General features: G+C 41.1%; 1 protein-coding gene across 1 annotated transcript; it reads right to left on the bottom strand.

Moving 5' to 3' along the window:
* Window positions 1-5,733: 5,733 nt before the first annotated feature.
* Window positions 5,734-13,545, bottom strand: LOC103721002 (RNA demethylase ALKBH10B-like). The gene is made up of 7 exons (XM_008811007.4): window positions 12,685-13,545; window positions 10,830-10,960; window positions 10,565-10,682; window positions 7,805-7,906; window positions 7,084-7,199; window positions 6,843-6,997; window positions 5,734-6,593 (listed from the first exon to the last, which is right to left on the bottom strand). The coding sequence occupies exons 1-7, from the start codon at window positions 13,187-13,189 to the stop codon at window positions 6,137-6,139; spliced, it is 1,584 nt and encodes a 527-aa protein (XP_008809229.3). The 5' UTR covers window positions 13,190-13,545; the 3' UTR covers window positions 5,734-6,136.
* Window positions 13,546-14,466: the final 921 nt, after the last annotated feature.

The following is a 14,466-nucleotide window of genomic DNA, read 5'->3' as shown; positions in this document are numbered from 1 at the left end:
AAGCAGAAGTGCATTCAGAAGGCAGTGAAGCTAAACTACATGGAGCTAATCCACAATGCTTTCGTTGACGATGAGGATGATCCTATGATGGCTTGTGGGCAAGTAGCAGAAGCTGGAGCTTGATGAGTCGAGATCACCTCCATGACCGACCAATTCGTAGCCAATGAGGCTAGGATGGATGCAGGGCAATAGCCATAGGGGTCATTGGGGAGCCGGTCATCACATGACTCCTTATCCGAGTCATCATCTTAGAGATATGATCGAGAGTTGTTTAGGTGAGGCCACCATGCTATTCGATCGATTGAGGGCGATATCCATTCTCTCAACTTAATAAGGCAGAGAAGGGCACAAAGGGTAAGTTGACCCGACCTGAATTTTAGGACCCGCGGGGACGGGCTGGGTCCTAAATTTGGACCCGTTCTATTTTTCGGGTCGGGTTGGGTCGGGTCCACCCAATCTCGACCTGGACCCGGACCTAAACCCGACCCGATCCGACCTATTTTTTTTGCTTGATGTTATTTACTATTATATAGTGAAACTTTGAATATAAAAATACATAGACCCAGACCCGGACTCGATCCGGATCCGACCCGACCTGAATGACCTGTCGGGTCAAAATTTGTAGGCATGGACCCGACTTGGTTTTCAACCGGGTCGGTCTGGGTCCAAAATTAGGACCCGAACAAGAAACTGGGTCAGATCGGGATCACTCAGGATCCGACCCGATTCGACCCATTTGCAGCCCTAAGGGTAAGTAGGCAGCTGCCCAGCGCAACAAAAAAGAAAAAAAAGACACTTGCAGCCCCAATAGGGAGTGTATAGGAGTCGGTTCACTCAGATACAGAGATTAGGAAGAGCCAGAACATTCTGGTGGTCATGCATCTATTGGCCAGAGAAAGTGGAGGATATGAAACCATCGTTTATGAGACAGCCGCAGGACGGTCTTCGATTCATTAGTGAGTTTTAGTTTACGCATACTATATAGGATAGGAGTACACGATCTGATAGAGTTCACAAGGATACAATTGCATATAGGTGATGAACTCCTCGAGGTCATTTAGGACATGATGCAGTTGCAGATGATCTCACTCGTGGAGTAGAATTTTTAGATGTATCAGTTTTCGAGTCGTATACTGGATTCTATTACCCACGGCCATAGGCGACCTATGACCCATACAAATATGGATATGGATATGGTGGATCTGAGGCATCGTCTTCCGGTGGCTACTGCCTACGTAGCCTGATGAATTTTATGAGTCGGATTTTGCTGCTCGTATATTTGGATGGGCCTCACTATAGCCATGTTATCAGTGGACACCTCTCAGAACCAGAGCTTCAGCGAGATATGAGAATAGTTACAACTCGAAGTGCGTTCCTTATGGGATGAGTGTATAGGACTTAAATGTTGTTTGGTTAGAAGGGTGGGCTGATGTGCTTTTGATGATGCTAATGATGCAGATATCTACGAGAGACATCGCCACTCGACGAGATTTTAGATATCAGTATGTATGTTGTACTTTAAATATATTTAATTGATTGTATGATTGTATATTAGTATGTATGTTGTACTTTAAATATATGTAATTGATTGTATGATTGTATCATTTTATATTTTGTATCTTGCTAATTGATTTTAGGATATTTCATATTGCTTCTTGTAGCATGCAGTATTTTACTAATTATTGTATATTTTGTATCACTTTAAAACGACAAGATGCATCATTTAGGTTATGTCGGAATCATAGAAATATCAAAAAACATCAAGAAATATCAAATTATACTTAAAATCATTGAAAAAGTTGAAAAGAAATTGATTACCAATAAATGAAAACTAAAAAGCTTTAAAAAAAAATTGGCTGAACTAGCACGCCTCTGCGTACCATATTTTCGGTACCGTACCAAATCAGCCATCGACTGGTACAGGTCCCGGTACCGGCTCGGCAGGCCTTGGATAGAATGGTTTGATCTTATCTAAACCGAACTGGCATATGCGCTCTATGTACCGTGTTTTGGTACGGTACCAAATCGACTGCCGACTGGTATGGGTCTCAGTATTGGTTCGGTGGACCTTGGACAGAATGGTTTGATCTCATCTAAAGGTTTTTTTGTTTTTTTTGTTTTTTTGCTTCTGATCTAGTTCTCGAGGTTCAAACTAGTAACATCTTAAACTTCTTCAGAATTGTTTTATAGTGGGTGTGTTGTTGTAGTCAAGATTGGCATATTAACTTTGCATGGATAATAGCAAAATTTTGATGGACATTGCATATCAGATAAAGATGCAGTTTAGATCCTTTATGAAGTGGAAACTTAATTTTCACTTTGGCTCAGCTACCATACACGGTGAACTTCAAGATCCTGTTGATGTGTTATATCATCCATGCTTTCAGTGCACACAAGGGATGTAAGAATCTCAAAGTCTACTAGGTATGGCCCAATAGAGGACATAAACAGCACTGATTGGACAAATCAGCAGAACTTGTAGTGCTCTCCTTTTGATCTTTAAGATTTGAATTATTATGCTTGTAGTCTATGCAAGAGAATAAATTTATGCTGATTTTAAGCATAGAGCTGCATCTATGCTCAAATTTGCTGTGCCCAGACAATCTGGCCCACCCCTGATCTCCCCCACCCCAACCTTAAAAAAGATTAAAAAAATAAAAACACAGGCGCATTATTTGAGCACGAGGGTTATGGAGGGGAGTTTGTGGAAATTTCTAGCTATGACTTAAAGGATCATGGTAATTTTATATTTTTGATCAACATGAATGCTTTATGTTGGCAAATTGGTGTATATTAATGTAGTAGATATGGTCCAATGCAAACAATATTTACCAGATAGAGAAAATAAATTTAATAGCTAATAGAATAGAGATGAGTTATGGATGACATTATGTGCAAGAACTAAGAACCCCCAATAATTATCATGAATATTAGTCACAGTTCCCTGGTTCTGTTTGAATCAATTAAAATTTACCTTAATGAACCAAGGTTCGTCCCAGTGGTCCTACAGGTCCTAGGTCGAATCTTGGTTGGTGCATCCTCAAGCATTGGCACTTGGATAATTCTAGTGCAGGCGGATCATCCTTCATTTCTCTCAAAATAAAATAAGATAAAATAAAGTAAAATAAAATGCATCTAGTGGATGAGGACTTTCGGTCAAAAAATCAGAACACATTAAACTTGCATCTTTTGATCTCCACTTTCAGTTCAATTCCAAAAGGGGAAAAAGTACTCATCTCACTAAATGCTGCTTCCTTTTTCTTTTATGGAACCAAAATACTTGCGTGCTTGTCTTCTGAGATGAGGGCTACAAAGTGTACTACTGGTTTCGAGAATAACGACATATATAGATGAAAGTTGATGAGTATTAGGAGCACCTATATGCGTTTTTAATTATGGTTTACACCATGTGTTGGTCTAGGTTTTTATCTTTGTATGTGATGGAGTAACGAAATGAATGATTGCTCATATTCAAAATGAGGTATTGCAATGTCCTGTATTTGCAAATGATAAAATGCTAGTGAATGGGACGATCAGAGTAATTGCTAAAGCAGTGATTTCAACAGAAAGCTGTGTAGCATGAAATGAAATAGCATATGTTATAAATAAAAATAATTTTAACAGCGACAAAACATAAAGACAGGCCCTAGATTTGTTGATATGCAGGTATTATATCTGTTATACAGATGGAGTTTGTAGAAGAAGAGAGAATCTTTGATGCTTTCATTCAATAACCACCTGCTTAAGGCACAGCCTGTTTTATAGTGCAGCAGTTTGTGCTCTATAACACGGTTCTCATCTGACATAAACTAGTGACTTGTATATTTACAATGAATTATTGGCAATGGAAAAAAATTTGTCACTTCATGGTAATTATATTAGATGCCATGGTTGTCAAATTTATTTTTGTTTCAGAAGGAGTTGCAATTTGTGTACATGAAAGACTATAAATAGTTGGTGAAAACTAGAGAGGCTTGTTACTCATAAACTTCTTGACCCAACAGTAGCTCAGATTTGCATCTCTTATTATTTTCCACTGGAATACCCGCTTAAAAATTCAGTTGCTTATGTTCAGGTAGCTAGTTTTGCCAGTTAATCTGCAGGGTTATTTGCTTCTGCAAACATGTGATTATGCGAAGCACAAAACTTACCCTACTGGAGGAAATAATATTTGTTGGAATCTCTTTCTAACAGTCAATCAATCATAGCTCTATGATTACAATTTCAATTGCTTGTGCTCCCTTCCCCCGCCCTCCACATATCAGACTGAGTGCTCCGGACATAAAAAAGCTCCTTTGCCTTGAATCCGAGAGAGCTAGCGGCTGCGGTTGGTATGGCTAGAATTGACATCTTAAATGCCCGTAGCACCAAGAGTAGCACGTTAAAGTTTTACAGTGTGCTTCGTAGGAGTCTAACCCAGAAAATCTGGGGCAGACTCGCAGGAATTGCCCATTTGCTTATTCAATTCCGGCTTGGTGGAATTATCTTGGAGCTAGGGATGTCTCTAACTTGTTTGAAGCATGGTGGCAAAGTGTGTTCTTGGGTTTTGTTGGCTATAAAGAATCTCGAGATTACGAAATTCTGAATTCTTTCTCTGGTTTTATATAGGACTTTCTCAAATTAAAATTATTGCGGATGCTACGGCCGCAAAGTTGAAGAAAATGAATTTGATAAAAATTCTATCCCTATAATTTTGTAAAGCAGCTATAAGTCTACATTGGTTGTAATTCTATTTTTCATCACATTATGCCACTAATATGATAAAGAAGCTATAATCTACTTGATTGTAATAGAATTTTGTACGTGGAAAATCTGAAAGAAATTTTGGGATATATAAAAAAAATAAAAAATTAGATGGATTTGTTCTGGTTGGAAGTGCTTGGTTTAGATAATGACATTATCGCTTTGCTCTGTACGACAAGCCCACAAAATTACAAAGGGTCAAACATGAAGCAAAGGCTTTTCATTTCAGTCCTAAACATGATAACTGAAGAAATTCAGCTCCAGAGATGATAAATTTTCATGGCAAACCAACATTTAGTCGAGACTAAGGTTATCTGATTTACAGTTCAATTTCTGACGAGCAAAGGACTACACCACCAAGGTCATTTTTTATGCTTCCCTTCTCCTTTTTAAGAGGGTGGGTTTTATAGGATTGTAAAATAGAACATACTCTTTCCGAAGGCAAAGAAAACCATGCGAGGTCAAAATTCTTTACGGCACCCTACCAGCCCCAAATTGGCTGTTCTTTTCCATAAACATAACCATCAAGCCTTGTTGCAGCTTCTTGGTTTTTGTGTTACAAATGTTTTTCAGGCAGCCACTCAGTGCTAGCCATAGGCCAGGATGCTAAAGCTGGAGAGCTCCTTGCTTAGTTGACAACCGATGGCAAGATGTAGTTGAAATTGTGAAGTCAAAATTCTTCATTCATTCACTGCTATAATATAGGTAAGAAAAAGTCTAGCCTAGAAACGGAAGAAGGTAAATAAACCCCCACTTGCATTATCTTTTACAAAAACTGATCTGTGGTAGAAATCTTCACTATAAGTTCATAGTTTCTAGTGCTCTTTTAGTCTAGTCTGATTCAGCCCGGTGCATGAGACTAATTTGTAACTACAGCATCTTTTCAGGTATTCCGTGCATAAAAACTGATATTTTTCTTCGTAAAATCTCAATTCAAACTAAAAATCCACCACACTGCGTTTGACATTAAGAGCTCCTGAATCAATGAACTGAGAGAAGTGAGATAGATATGTGGTATATGCTGAATAAAACTAGACGGAAATATTACAAAATTTTGTCCTTCACTGGAGGGATCTCAAGTCCCCCAGCTGATTTTTCCTAAACTCTACCTACCATGGCAGTCAACCATCCATCTAAAAGAAGCCACCTACGCTAAAGAACTGCTGTAACAACAACGCCGTCTTCATAAGTTGCTGATAGCCATAACTTAACAAACTCCCATGACAAAGAAGTTCCCGTGAAGACACTTGGAAAATGTTGATCCCTGTAATCTTTTTGTTATGATGCCCTGAGTAAGGAAAATACTTCGAGAATGGGAGAGACAAGACCTTCATCACTCTACTCTAGCTCGACACACAGGAGTGACACCGACATCAGAAACTAGGGGCCTCAACTACACTTGTGCCTCTAGCGGGGGCGGCAACGAGGGGAGCCTTCTCTTCTGAATACGAGGTGGGAGATGCTTGGTGTATTTCTTGGGTCCCACTGTCCATGGTAAGAATACACCGGTGCCGCTGCGTGACACTCTCCTACCAGGACTCATGACCATGGGACGGGGCGGCGCCAGCATGACGACAGGAGCACGGAGGGTCACTCCCCATGTGGCTGGAATCACACTGTGAGGCCCATAGGTAATGACTTCACCACCACCACCCTGCACCTTTTGTGCCGGTGGAGTTCCAGGTTGCCAGAGGGTGAGAGCTTTAGTTAGCGGAGCCATGGTAGAGGAATCGGTTTGGCTGTCGGCAGGTCGAACCTTCACAAAAGTGATGCTCACCCTTCTGCCTGGGGATTGGCAAATGACATGCCTGGCCATATCTGCGCTGTTCCCACGCATGACTAATAGAGACCTGCAAATTAGTTAGTTGCATTATTAGTCATGTTAAGTGCAAGTTGTAAACCGATCGGCATTGCTGATTCTTATGGCAAGCCACTATGTTGTATATCAGAATCAAATAGTCAATGAATCTTATAGCCTAATATTGAAACTATTATAATAAGCCTGCATAAATTTAGATCTTATAAGATCATGACATAATAGAGAGGAAGAACAAAAATGTAAATGGTATCAGTAAGAGGTTCGATTTAACACAACATACCCTTCCTTCAGTGGAAGTGTGAGGGAACCCTTGTAGTTTCCATTGTTGTCGCTGACAAGCACCCGTCCGAAAGCCATTGTTGTCTCAGAAAGGAGAAGTGTGGAGATTGGATTGTCCAGGTGCGGAGGTTTGAAATATGGCTGCGAGTGCTCACCCTGCGGAATGAGTTGTAGAGGCCCACAAGAACTCAGTTTTGGGGACGGATGATTCAAAATGCCAGACATGTTCAGACAGAGATTACCTCATCAAAGAAGTTGACAATGCAACTGTTTGGTTTTCTGCTTTCTGGTATTAAACGCCATTGAACTAGGTGATCGATGGCAGTCTGCAAAACTGGGGGAATTGGTTCTATATTACCTACATAACAAAGATGACATTGTTACTTAAAGCACGCGATTGAGAACAGCAGCATTGGGTAAGCTGTTGCCATATTACTGAAATTATCATAAATAAATCTCAGGCAATATCCAAAACATACTTCACTACTGTTCCAACACCCAACTAATTCACTAGGTACATGGCTGCAGAGATGATCAATTTAGCCTAAAATCCAACCTATTTTATCAAAATGATTGACTAAACTTAGGACATGGTAGAAAAAGCAAAATTAATACCAGAACATAAAACACAGGCATGCATTCCTGCATAATGCTAAATCAGAGTACAGAGGATCATTTATCTTACAAGATGGGTCATTTCAAGAATACTATTGCATAGTTTGGAAAATTATTGAAGTTGCTACATCATGTAATGACTGAGATATAACATAAATTCTAAGAAAAACAATAATCACAGTCAAAATGCACTACTGTCACAGCATGAAAGTAACATGGGTCCCACGTATCAAGGAATTGAAGTGTTGATGTAAAAAAAGTTAGGCGATAATTAAGATGGATTCAATCTTGTAAGAAACATGATAAAACTAGAAAGATAGGGATCAAACTTATAAACATAGAATTTACTTGATGCTGCCTCATTAGTTGGTTGAAACAATGGAACACCAAGCTGAAGGATCTCTCTCTTGTTCCCTTTCATCTGTTTGTTGAAGAAAATGAATGTTTCACCTGTGTAGAAATACAAAATCATTGGCGAGCAATGACAGTGTCTCATGGTCAGATAAATAGATGTTACGTGGCACCCATAATATCATATATATTTGGTTTTATTTATATACATAGTATATGGAAACAACCTCATATAAATTGCTAACTCCTATATATTTGATACTTTTATCACAAAATAAAAAGGACCAAGTATCACGGAGAAAAAAGTTTCCAATTGTCTTGAACTAAGAGAATTTTTGGAAATTACCAGAATTATCAGAACATGCATTATCAATTTAGTATCAAGAGGAAGTTTCTAATAATATAATTAATTAAAACATGTAAATCATGACTAGATTTCCCATGCAAGATGTGCCAAAGGTAAGGTCATTAATTCCCCACAATGTGGCAAATCACGTTATGGTTTAAGTCATGGTGCTCCTTATTTCAGGTTCATCAATTGTGTTACCATACATGGTCTATCTTAGAGCGTGGTGTTGTCATGACTTTTCTTACCCCCCTACGAGTTCCCTTTTGCATTTCTGAAACTTTTTCTTGAATTGGAATTTTAGTTTCCTATCAGTCCAGTAACTTGCCTCTGATTTAAAACTTCGTACAATCAGATTTCTTCTATTGCTTTAAGGTCATTAATTTCTCAACCGTGTAACAAGTCATTTCATGGTTGAAGTCCTGGTACTCCTTACTTTATGTTCATGAACTGTTCTACCATGCATACTCTCAACCGATTTAGAGCACACAAGGCTTTCTTTCCCTTTAGGGTGATCTTCTCTTAATTCTATATGCAGCATGACACCACAAGTATTTCCATTACATGCATTTAGAGACTCCCACAAATATTTGAAATCATTAAATTTTACCTTTTCTGCCCATATATAAAGTTCTCCCTCTGCTAATCTCATCAAACAACACAATAGAATTTGCAGAAACCAAGGTTCAATGGCACTTCCCATTGTTGTCATTAGTTATGGAAACTTAAAAAAAATAGGGTAAACTAGGACAAAATTAGACATGACTGATGGTGAAGGCCTATAGCCAGTAGTCATTTCCTGGTTACTGCATGAGTAGTTACTGCATTTCCTCGGTATATGCCTCTATCATTCATCACCCAAAAAACATGGCTTCTTGTGCTATACTAAATGCTCTTACCGAATCATGACTAAAGTACATCAATTAAGAAATAAAGGACCAGTTCATTGCCAAGAAGCCAAATGCTTGCCAACATAAGAAATTGAAATTTCCTACGGTCTCGCACAATAAAGTTTCCAAGCATTATTTAGCTAATCACCATTAGCAAATTCAAAATCGTCAAGATTAACTGTACCGCTATAAAAACATTATGCATTAACTCACTTATCATGTTTTTCTTATTTTGATACGACAAAATCCTTATAATTACAATAGCACAAAAACATGATGATATGCTATATATGTACCTCCCCAGGTTTCAAGTACCAATGCTGGTGGGAGTGGCAGTCACCTGTCAGCACATGCCATGCCAATGTGTTTGCCAACCGTACAGCAAAAAAAAAAAATAAAAATGATTGAAAATTAAAACGGTCTCATATAATTATATCAAGAAGTGATTAAATGCGTCAATGCCAACCTTGTTCTGGTGCTAATACTGGCCTGGCATGGTGCAGGCCTGATCGTATGTTCTCTTTAACCGAATGATGTTCCTCCAGCATTTATGGCAAGTAGGCCAGTCTTGTACCCCTAATGTATCCTATTGCAGCACAGACACTACAGTTTACTTTGAATAGATTATATTGCATTCTCAGTCAACTTATAAGGGCACTGTCTTGAGATTTCAGGTGGTGCATCATTATCCATGTGTGGAATAGGCTATAATTGATGGCAATAACCAGAAAGGAGGATGCTCTTGAGATCGTGCATTGTAATCTATTCAGATTATCTAAGATAACTGACTTGAGTTAGTATCTGCCAAGTGAAGATGGAAAACAATTTGAGGACAAATTTCCTAGATCATTTAATGCTTCCTAAGTAAGAATCACAATCATGCATATAATATTACATATCTCAACATGCAAAAACCAAGTACAAAAAGAAGCAATTACATACCCATCAACCATGTTACAAAAACCTCAAATATGAAAACGGCAACATCCATGCAAGCTAGTTTCCATCAATTTGGAGTTGGCTATCGAGAATGCTCCATGGAAACTGGAAAGGATCGAGCATGCTCCATTGGTGCCAAGTTTCTAGACAAGGCAACTTTAGGGAAGACTAGGCTCTATTATGAAGAAAAGAACCGAAATTGGAAAGTTTTGGTTGTGGATTAAGCTTGACGCAAGGATCAACCCTTCGAAACCCTAACCAACTAGGAAAGAGCCTAGCTAAACAAGAGACATGGCAAGAATTGCTACGATTAACTACATTCATCTCTGAAATACAAGTATTAAGCCAAAGAGTCAAATTGAAATTTTCTCCCATGGCCTCAATAGTTAGCAGTAACCTCAAATAGCATCCCAATTTTAAGATAACTAGCATCCTGCTGTTACCAAACCACCATTTGAATTAAAACAATGATGCCTATGACTTTTAATAGCTGTCAACAAACTCTTTTAACGTTACAATCCTGCTAGCTTATTCTTAACAACAGCATATGACGAACAAATGCAATTGAAAAGATGAACTGACCTGAGAGTTCACCCCTTCTACCTGCAAGACGGAGTTCATTTATAAATTCCGCAAGCCTCAGAAGCTCTGAGTCTGTGAAGATGTCCTCATACAGCTTCAGACCTTTCACAACATTAACCTGATCGTGCATTATAGAAGCCCTTAGTAAGTTCTGATTTTATGGAAAAACTCAAAACCAATAACTGAACAACTACTAATTCCTACGGCATCTTCTATTTCATCTCTACACAGAAATTTTCCCGAATGATGGAAAGATGGAACTCGCCATATGCCCTTTCACTGCCTCTTTGGCTACAAAACCTTTGAAGATCTTGATCCGGTCAGGGCGTGCCACACAATCCTCGTGATCAGCACATATCTGGACATTCTCCACAGAAGTTTCTTCCCCTCGAGATCCTACAAGCAGACAACAATCAGATATTCAAAGAAAATATTTCAGCATTTTCTTATTAAATTTGTTAAATCATGCACCAATTCAAGAAACAAACAAGTGAAAAAAAACAATAAAAGCAAAACACATTCAACTTTATATCAAAATCCATGAACATTGGAGGAGTTCTTGACTCCTTTTCTCCAAAAAGAAAAAAAGAATCAGTGCAGGAAGCATAAAAAATCAGTTCAAAATTATACAAACTTGAAGCAAGGAGTCACGTACTTTATATAAATAATAACATAGTTTTGGATTGACAATTGATATTAACATAGCAAAGCAAATATTTAGCATCAGAGAGCAACTGTCCTCTTCACATAGCTAAGTGAAGATAAGAATGCTATGAACTTGCATTGCACTATTGTCCTAAAAAGCGTATAACCATGAGGTCAATCATAACATGCATGTTTAACTAGTTATTCCACTCACAAATAATTATGACCATATTTGACATATTTTAACATGTACTAACTCAGCAAACACTCTTGCCATACTCCATATTGGCCCTCCCACAGACCAAGCTTGGGCTGATGTTGACTATGTTGTGAAAAGGTCCAGATTTACCTTAAGTGTCATATATGACCTGGCTCCTAATGCTATTTGGAAAGTGGAAATTTTGGCATCATATTTATTCATCTAAATTGGAAAGAACATAAACATTAATTATTTTAAAATGCATCGATTAATGAAGACATATACTACATACACGTGCCCATTTACCTCAATGATGACACAAAACCTCAGCCTTGTCAGGGCGCCATCTTGGGCCACCGAGATTGCTGTTCCAAACGGAGCAGCTAACAACGCCGCGAGAATCTCCGGCGGTTGACCCCCAGGTTGCTCGACACGTGCCCGGACCTAGCCCTCTTCCCACCAGACCCGGGCACGTCTCCTTGAACCGTCCGATCCCAATCCGACGGTCCACATCACGTAGCCGCCCGGAACTCTACGCACCCCGAGGCCCCCCCAGAACAAACCTATTACAGATTTCCGGCCCCACTAAGCCGTACCTCATTACAAAAGGCCACGTGTCGAGAAATAACGCATCCGAACCCCCTCGAAATCCTCAACAGCAAGTGGCGCATCCCTCATGGAGACGACAAAACTAAATTCGGCATTTCCGGTCTGCTTTTCAGAGACGCCACCCCTAGTCCCGTCCGTCAGGCACGTTTTACATCGCAAAAAATATTAACTACTTATTTTCCTTGATATAGTCCCCCCAATTTATTAATTATTACCCTCTAATTGTGTCTCTTTGTCTCTCTAGAATTTTAGAAAGAGAAGTAGGAGTGCAGGCGTGAATTATTCGGCGGGCCGGAGAAAATAACAGGAAAGAGGACTTCCAGATGTTAGCTGTCCGTGACTCCGTTCACGGGTTGGAAACTCCGTTCACTCGGCTCTTCTGGAAGACTAAAAACAAGACGGTGGAGACCATGGAAGCAACCACGGCCGTCCGATCTCGGAGCTCCATCGTCGCGATTAGTGAGAGGTTAGAGGAACCGGAAGGTGACGGGACCCTTCTCGGTACGAGGTTGTTCCAGGCTAACCGGGATCCCGCCGGCCGAACTATTAACAGAAACGAGATCTAAAACTTCTCTTAATTAAGCTATACGAAATAATTAGATTAGATTAAACACAAAAAGGAGAAAATTTAGGGAAAAAATGGGAACTAAGTCAAAAGATTACTCACCTCCATCGCCTCCGCCTTCTTCGGAGACCTTCCGATCTGAGGAATCTCCGGTAGAATCTCCGTCCCTAACGCCGCCGTCATATATCGATCTCTCTTGCTCCATCTCCACCACCACCTCCTCCTCCTTAGGAGAACCTTTGCTGTCCTTCCCCTCCATCGCCAGGGCCTCCTCCTCCTCCTTGCCCTCCTTGATCTCCACCACCTCCTCCGTGGCGGCGGCGTAGCGACGGGCAGCGACGCGGCGGAGCTCTCCGGTGACGTCGGCGATGGAGAAGTACTTCTGCATGTGGAGCACGGGGATCCAGTTCATCCGCCGCCGGTGGATGGCGGCGAACAACGCCTCGTACTCTGCTCCTCCTTCGATCTGCACCAGGTGCCCGCACAGCGCATCGATGATCGCGTTCGCCGCCGCGAATTCCCCCCGGAACCACGCTATGATCGCGTCCCGGGCAAACATCTCCGGCACCGCTCCCGCCGCCGCTACCCCCGCCACCGCCGTCGTCATCGCCGCAATCCTGCTCCCACCCCTCAAACCCACCGCAAAAAACCTCTTGGAAAAATTCCCCCCCGCCTTTCACGGAAGAGAGAGAGAGAGAGAAAGCAAGAAGTACTAGAAGTCCTTTCAGAGAGCAAACAAGCAAGGAGGAAGACGGGGGCAATGGGACGCGGGGCTCTATAAATACACGGGACGGGGGATGACCTGGCGAATGACGTAGGGTGGAGGACGGAACGCAGACGGATGGGAAGATGGGGGGATTTGACCGGAGTTCGGTGTGTAGTAACCCGGATCTGACGAAAATGCCGTTCCGTTCCTTTGGAGCTCATTTATAGCCCCAGCGAGAAGAGATCCCGTCATGGCTCACCGGCTCACCGGGGTGAGCGGATCTCTCTTCAGATGGCAGGGGAGTTACGGCATTTCCCTTTCCGGTATACGTGGTTCGCTTTGCGACCTCAACCCAAACGTTCCCCATATACGTGCCTTCCCTCGCCGCTGTTGTTCCTAATTCGTAAATCCTGGCCGTCCGGTAGGTGGCCCCATGATCAACGGAATATGAACGGTTACAGAATCTCGTCATGAGATCGAATGGTGCTGATTCGTGGAAATTATTAAAGGCTCTTAGGCTTCGAGCGGGGGAATATGTACGTCATGGGAGCGGGGTGGCGCTGCGTCCGTTCTGGTGTTCCCGTGGAAGGTGGCGTGGTGGTGACGTTCGCTAGCACGTCCAAAGGGGTGCATTATACGACCATTTCGTAGCTGTATGTCATACCGCAGCGTCTAATTATTCGATGGACCAGCTCCAATGGACCCGTCCAATAGTCACGCACCATGTTACCTGAGCAAATCAAGATCAAATGAGGGTTGGCTCTTATCCACCGTCCACTGTAGGATATCAGGACCTGATCCTCTTATCCTACGGGAGCATTTGGCTGTTGAGTAGGGCCCACTGTTCTGGGAGGTGGATGTATGGGTCCCACCTTGCCATCCCCTCAATGCACGCATCATGCCGTGCCAGACCGGTTGGCAGCCTGATTTGGATCGCATTTGTAGCTGGCTTGTTATTTGTGAAATAAAAATGAACTTGGTCGGTTCAACCATATGGTTTAATTGTCACATGGTGTACAAGGGTCGCATATTTTTTGGCATACCATAACGGCTAGAGTTGGGTCTTCTTGTATAGAAATAAATTAGCTTGGTTTGTTTGATCACGGTCAACCTCTAACTTATTTTAAGATTGCCCTGGTCTAAATTCTAACTCCTAAAGTTTCATCATGATACAAAAT

The sequence above is a fragment of the Phoenix dactylifera genome, chromosome 2 (assembly GCF_051530095.1).
Source record: "Phoenix dactylifera cultivar Ajwa chromosome 2, Ajwa_hap1_PhDact_Kaust_v1.1, whole genome shotgun sequence".
In the NCBI taxonomy this organism is placed as follows: Eukaryota; Viridiplantae; Streptophyta; class Magnoliopsida; order Arecales; family Arecaceae; genus Phoenix; species Phoenix dactylifera.
The sequence above is the reverse complement of the archived record's forward strand: the minus strand, read 5'-3'. Positions and strand labels throughout refer to the sequence as shown.

What these genes read in the sequence shown, in the direction of transcription:
- LOC103721002 (XM_008811007.4), bottom strand. Translation starts at nt 13,189, where the DNA reads ATGACGACGGCGGTGGCGGGGGTAGCGGCGGCGGGAGCGGTGCCGGAG. An exon ending in AACTAATGAGGCAGCATCAA is followed by an intron (nt 7,200 to 7,804) that starts GTAAATTCTATG and finishes TTTGTTATGTAG; the next exon opens with GTAATATAGAACCAATTCCC. An exon ending in TTGTCAACTTCTTTGATGAG is followed by an intron (nt 6,998 to 7,083) that starts GTAATCTCTGTC and finishes CTCATTCCGCAG; the next exon opens with GGTGAGCACTCGCAGCCATA.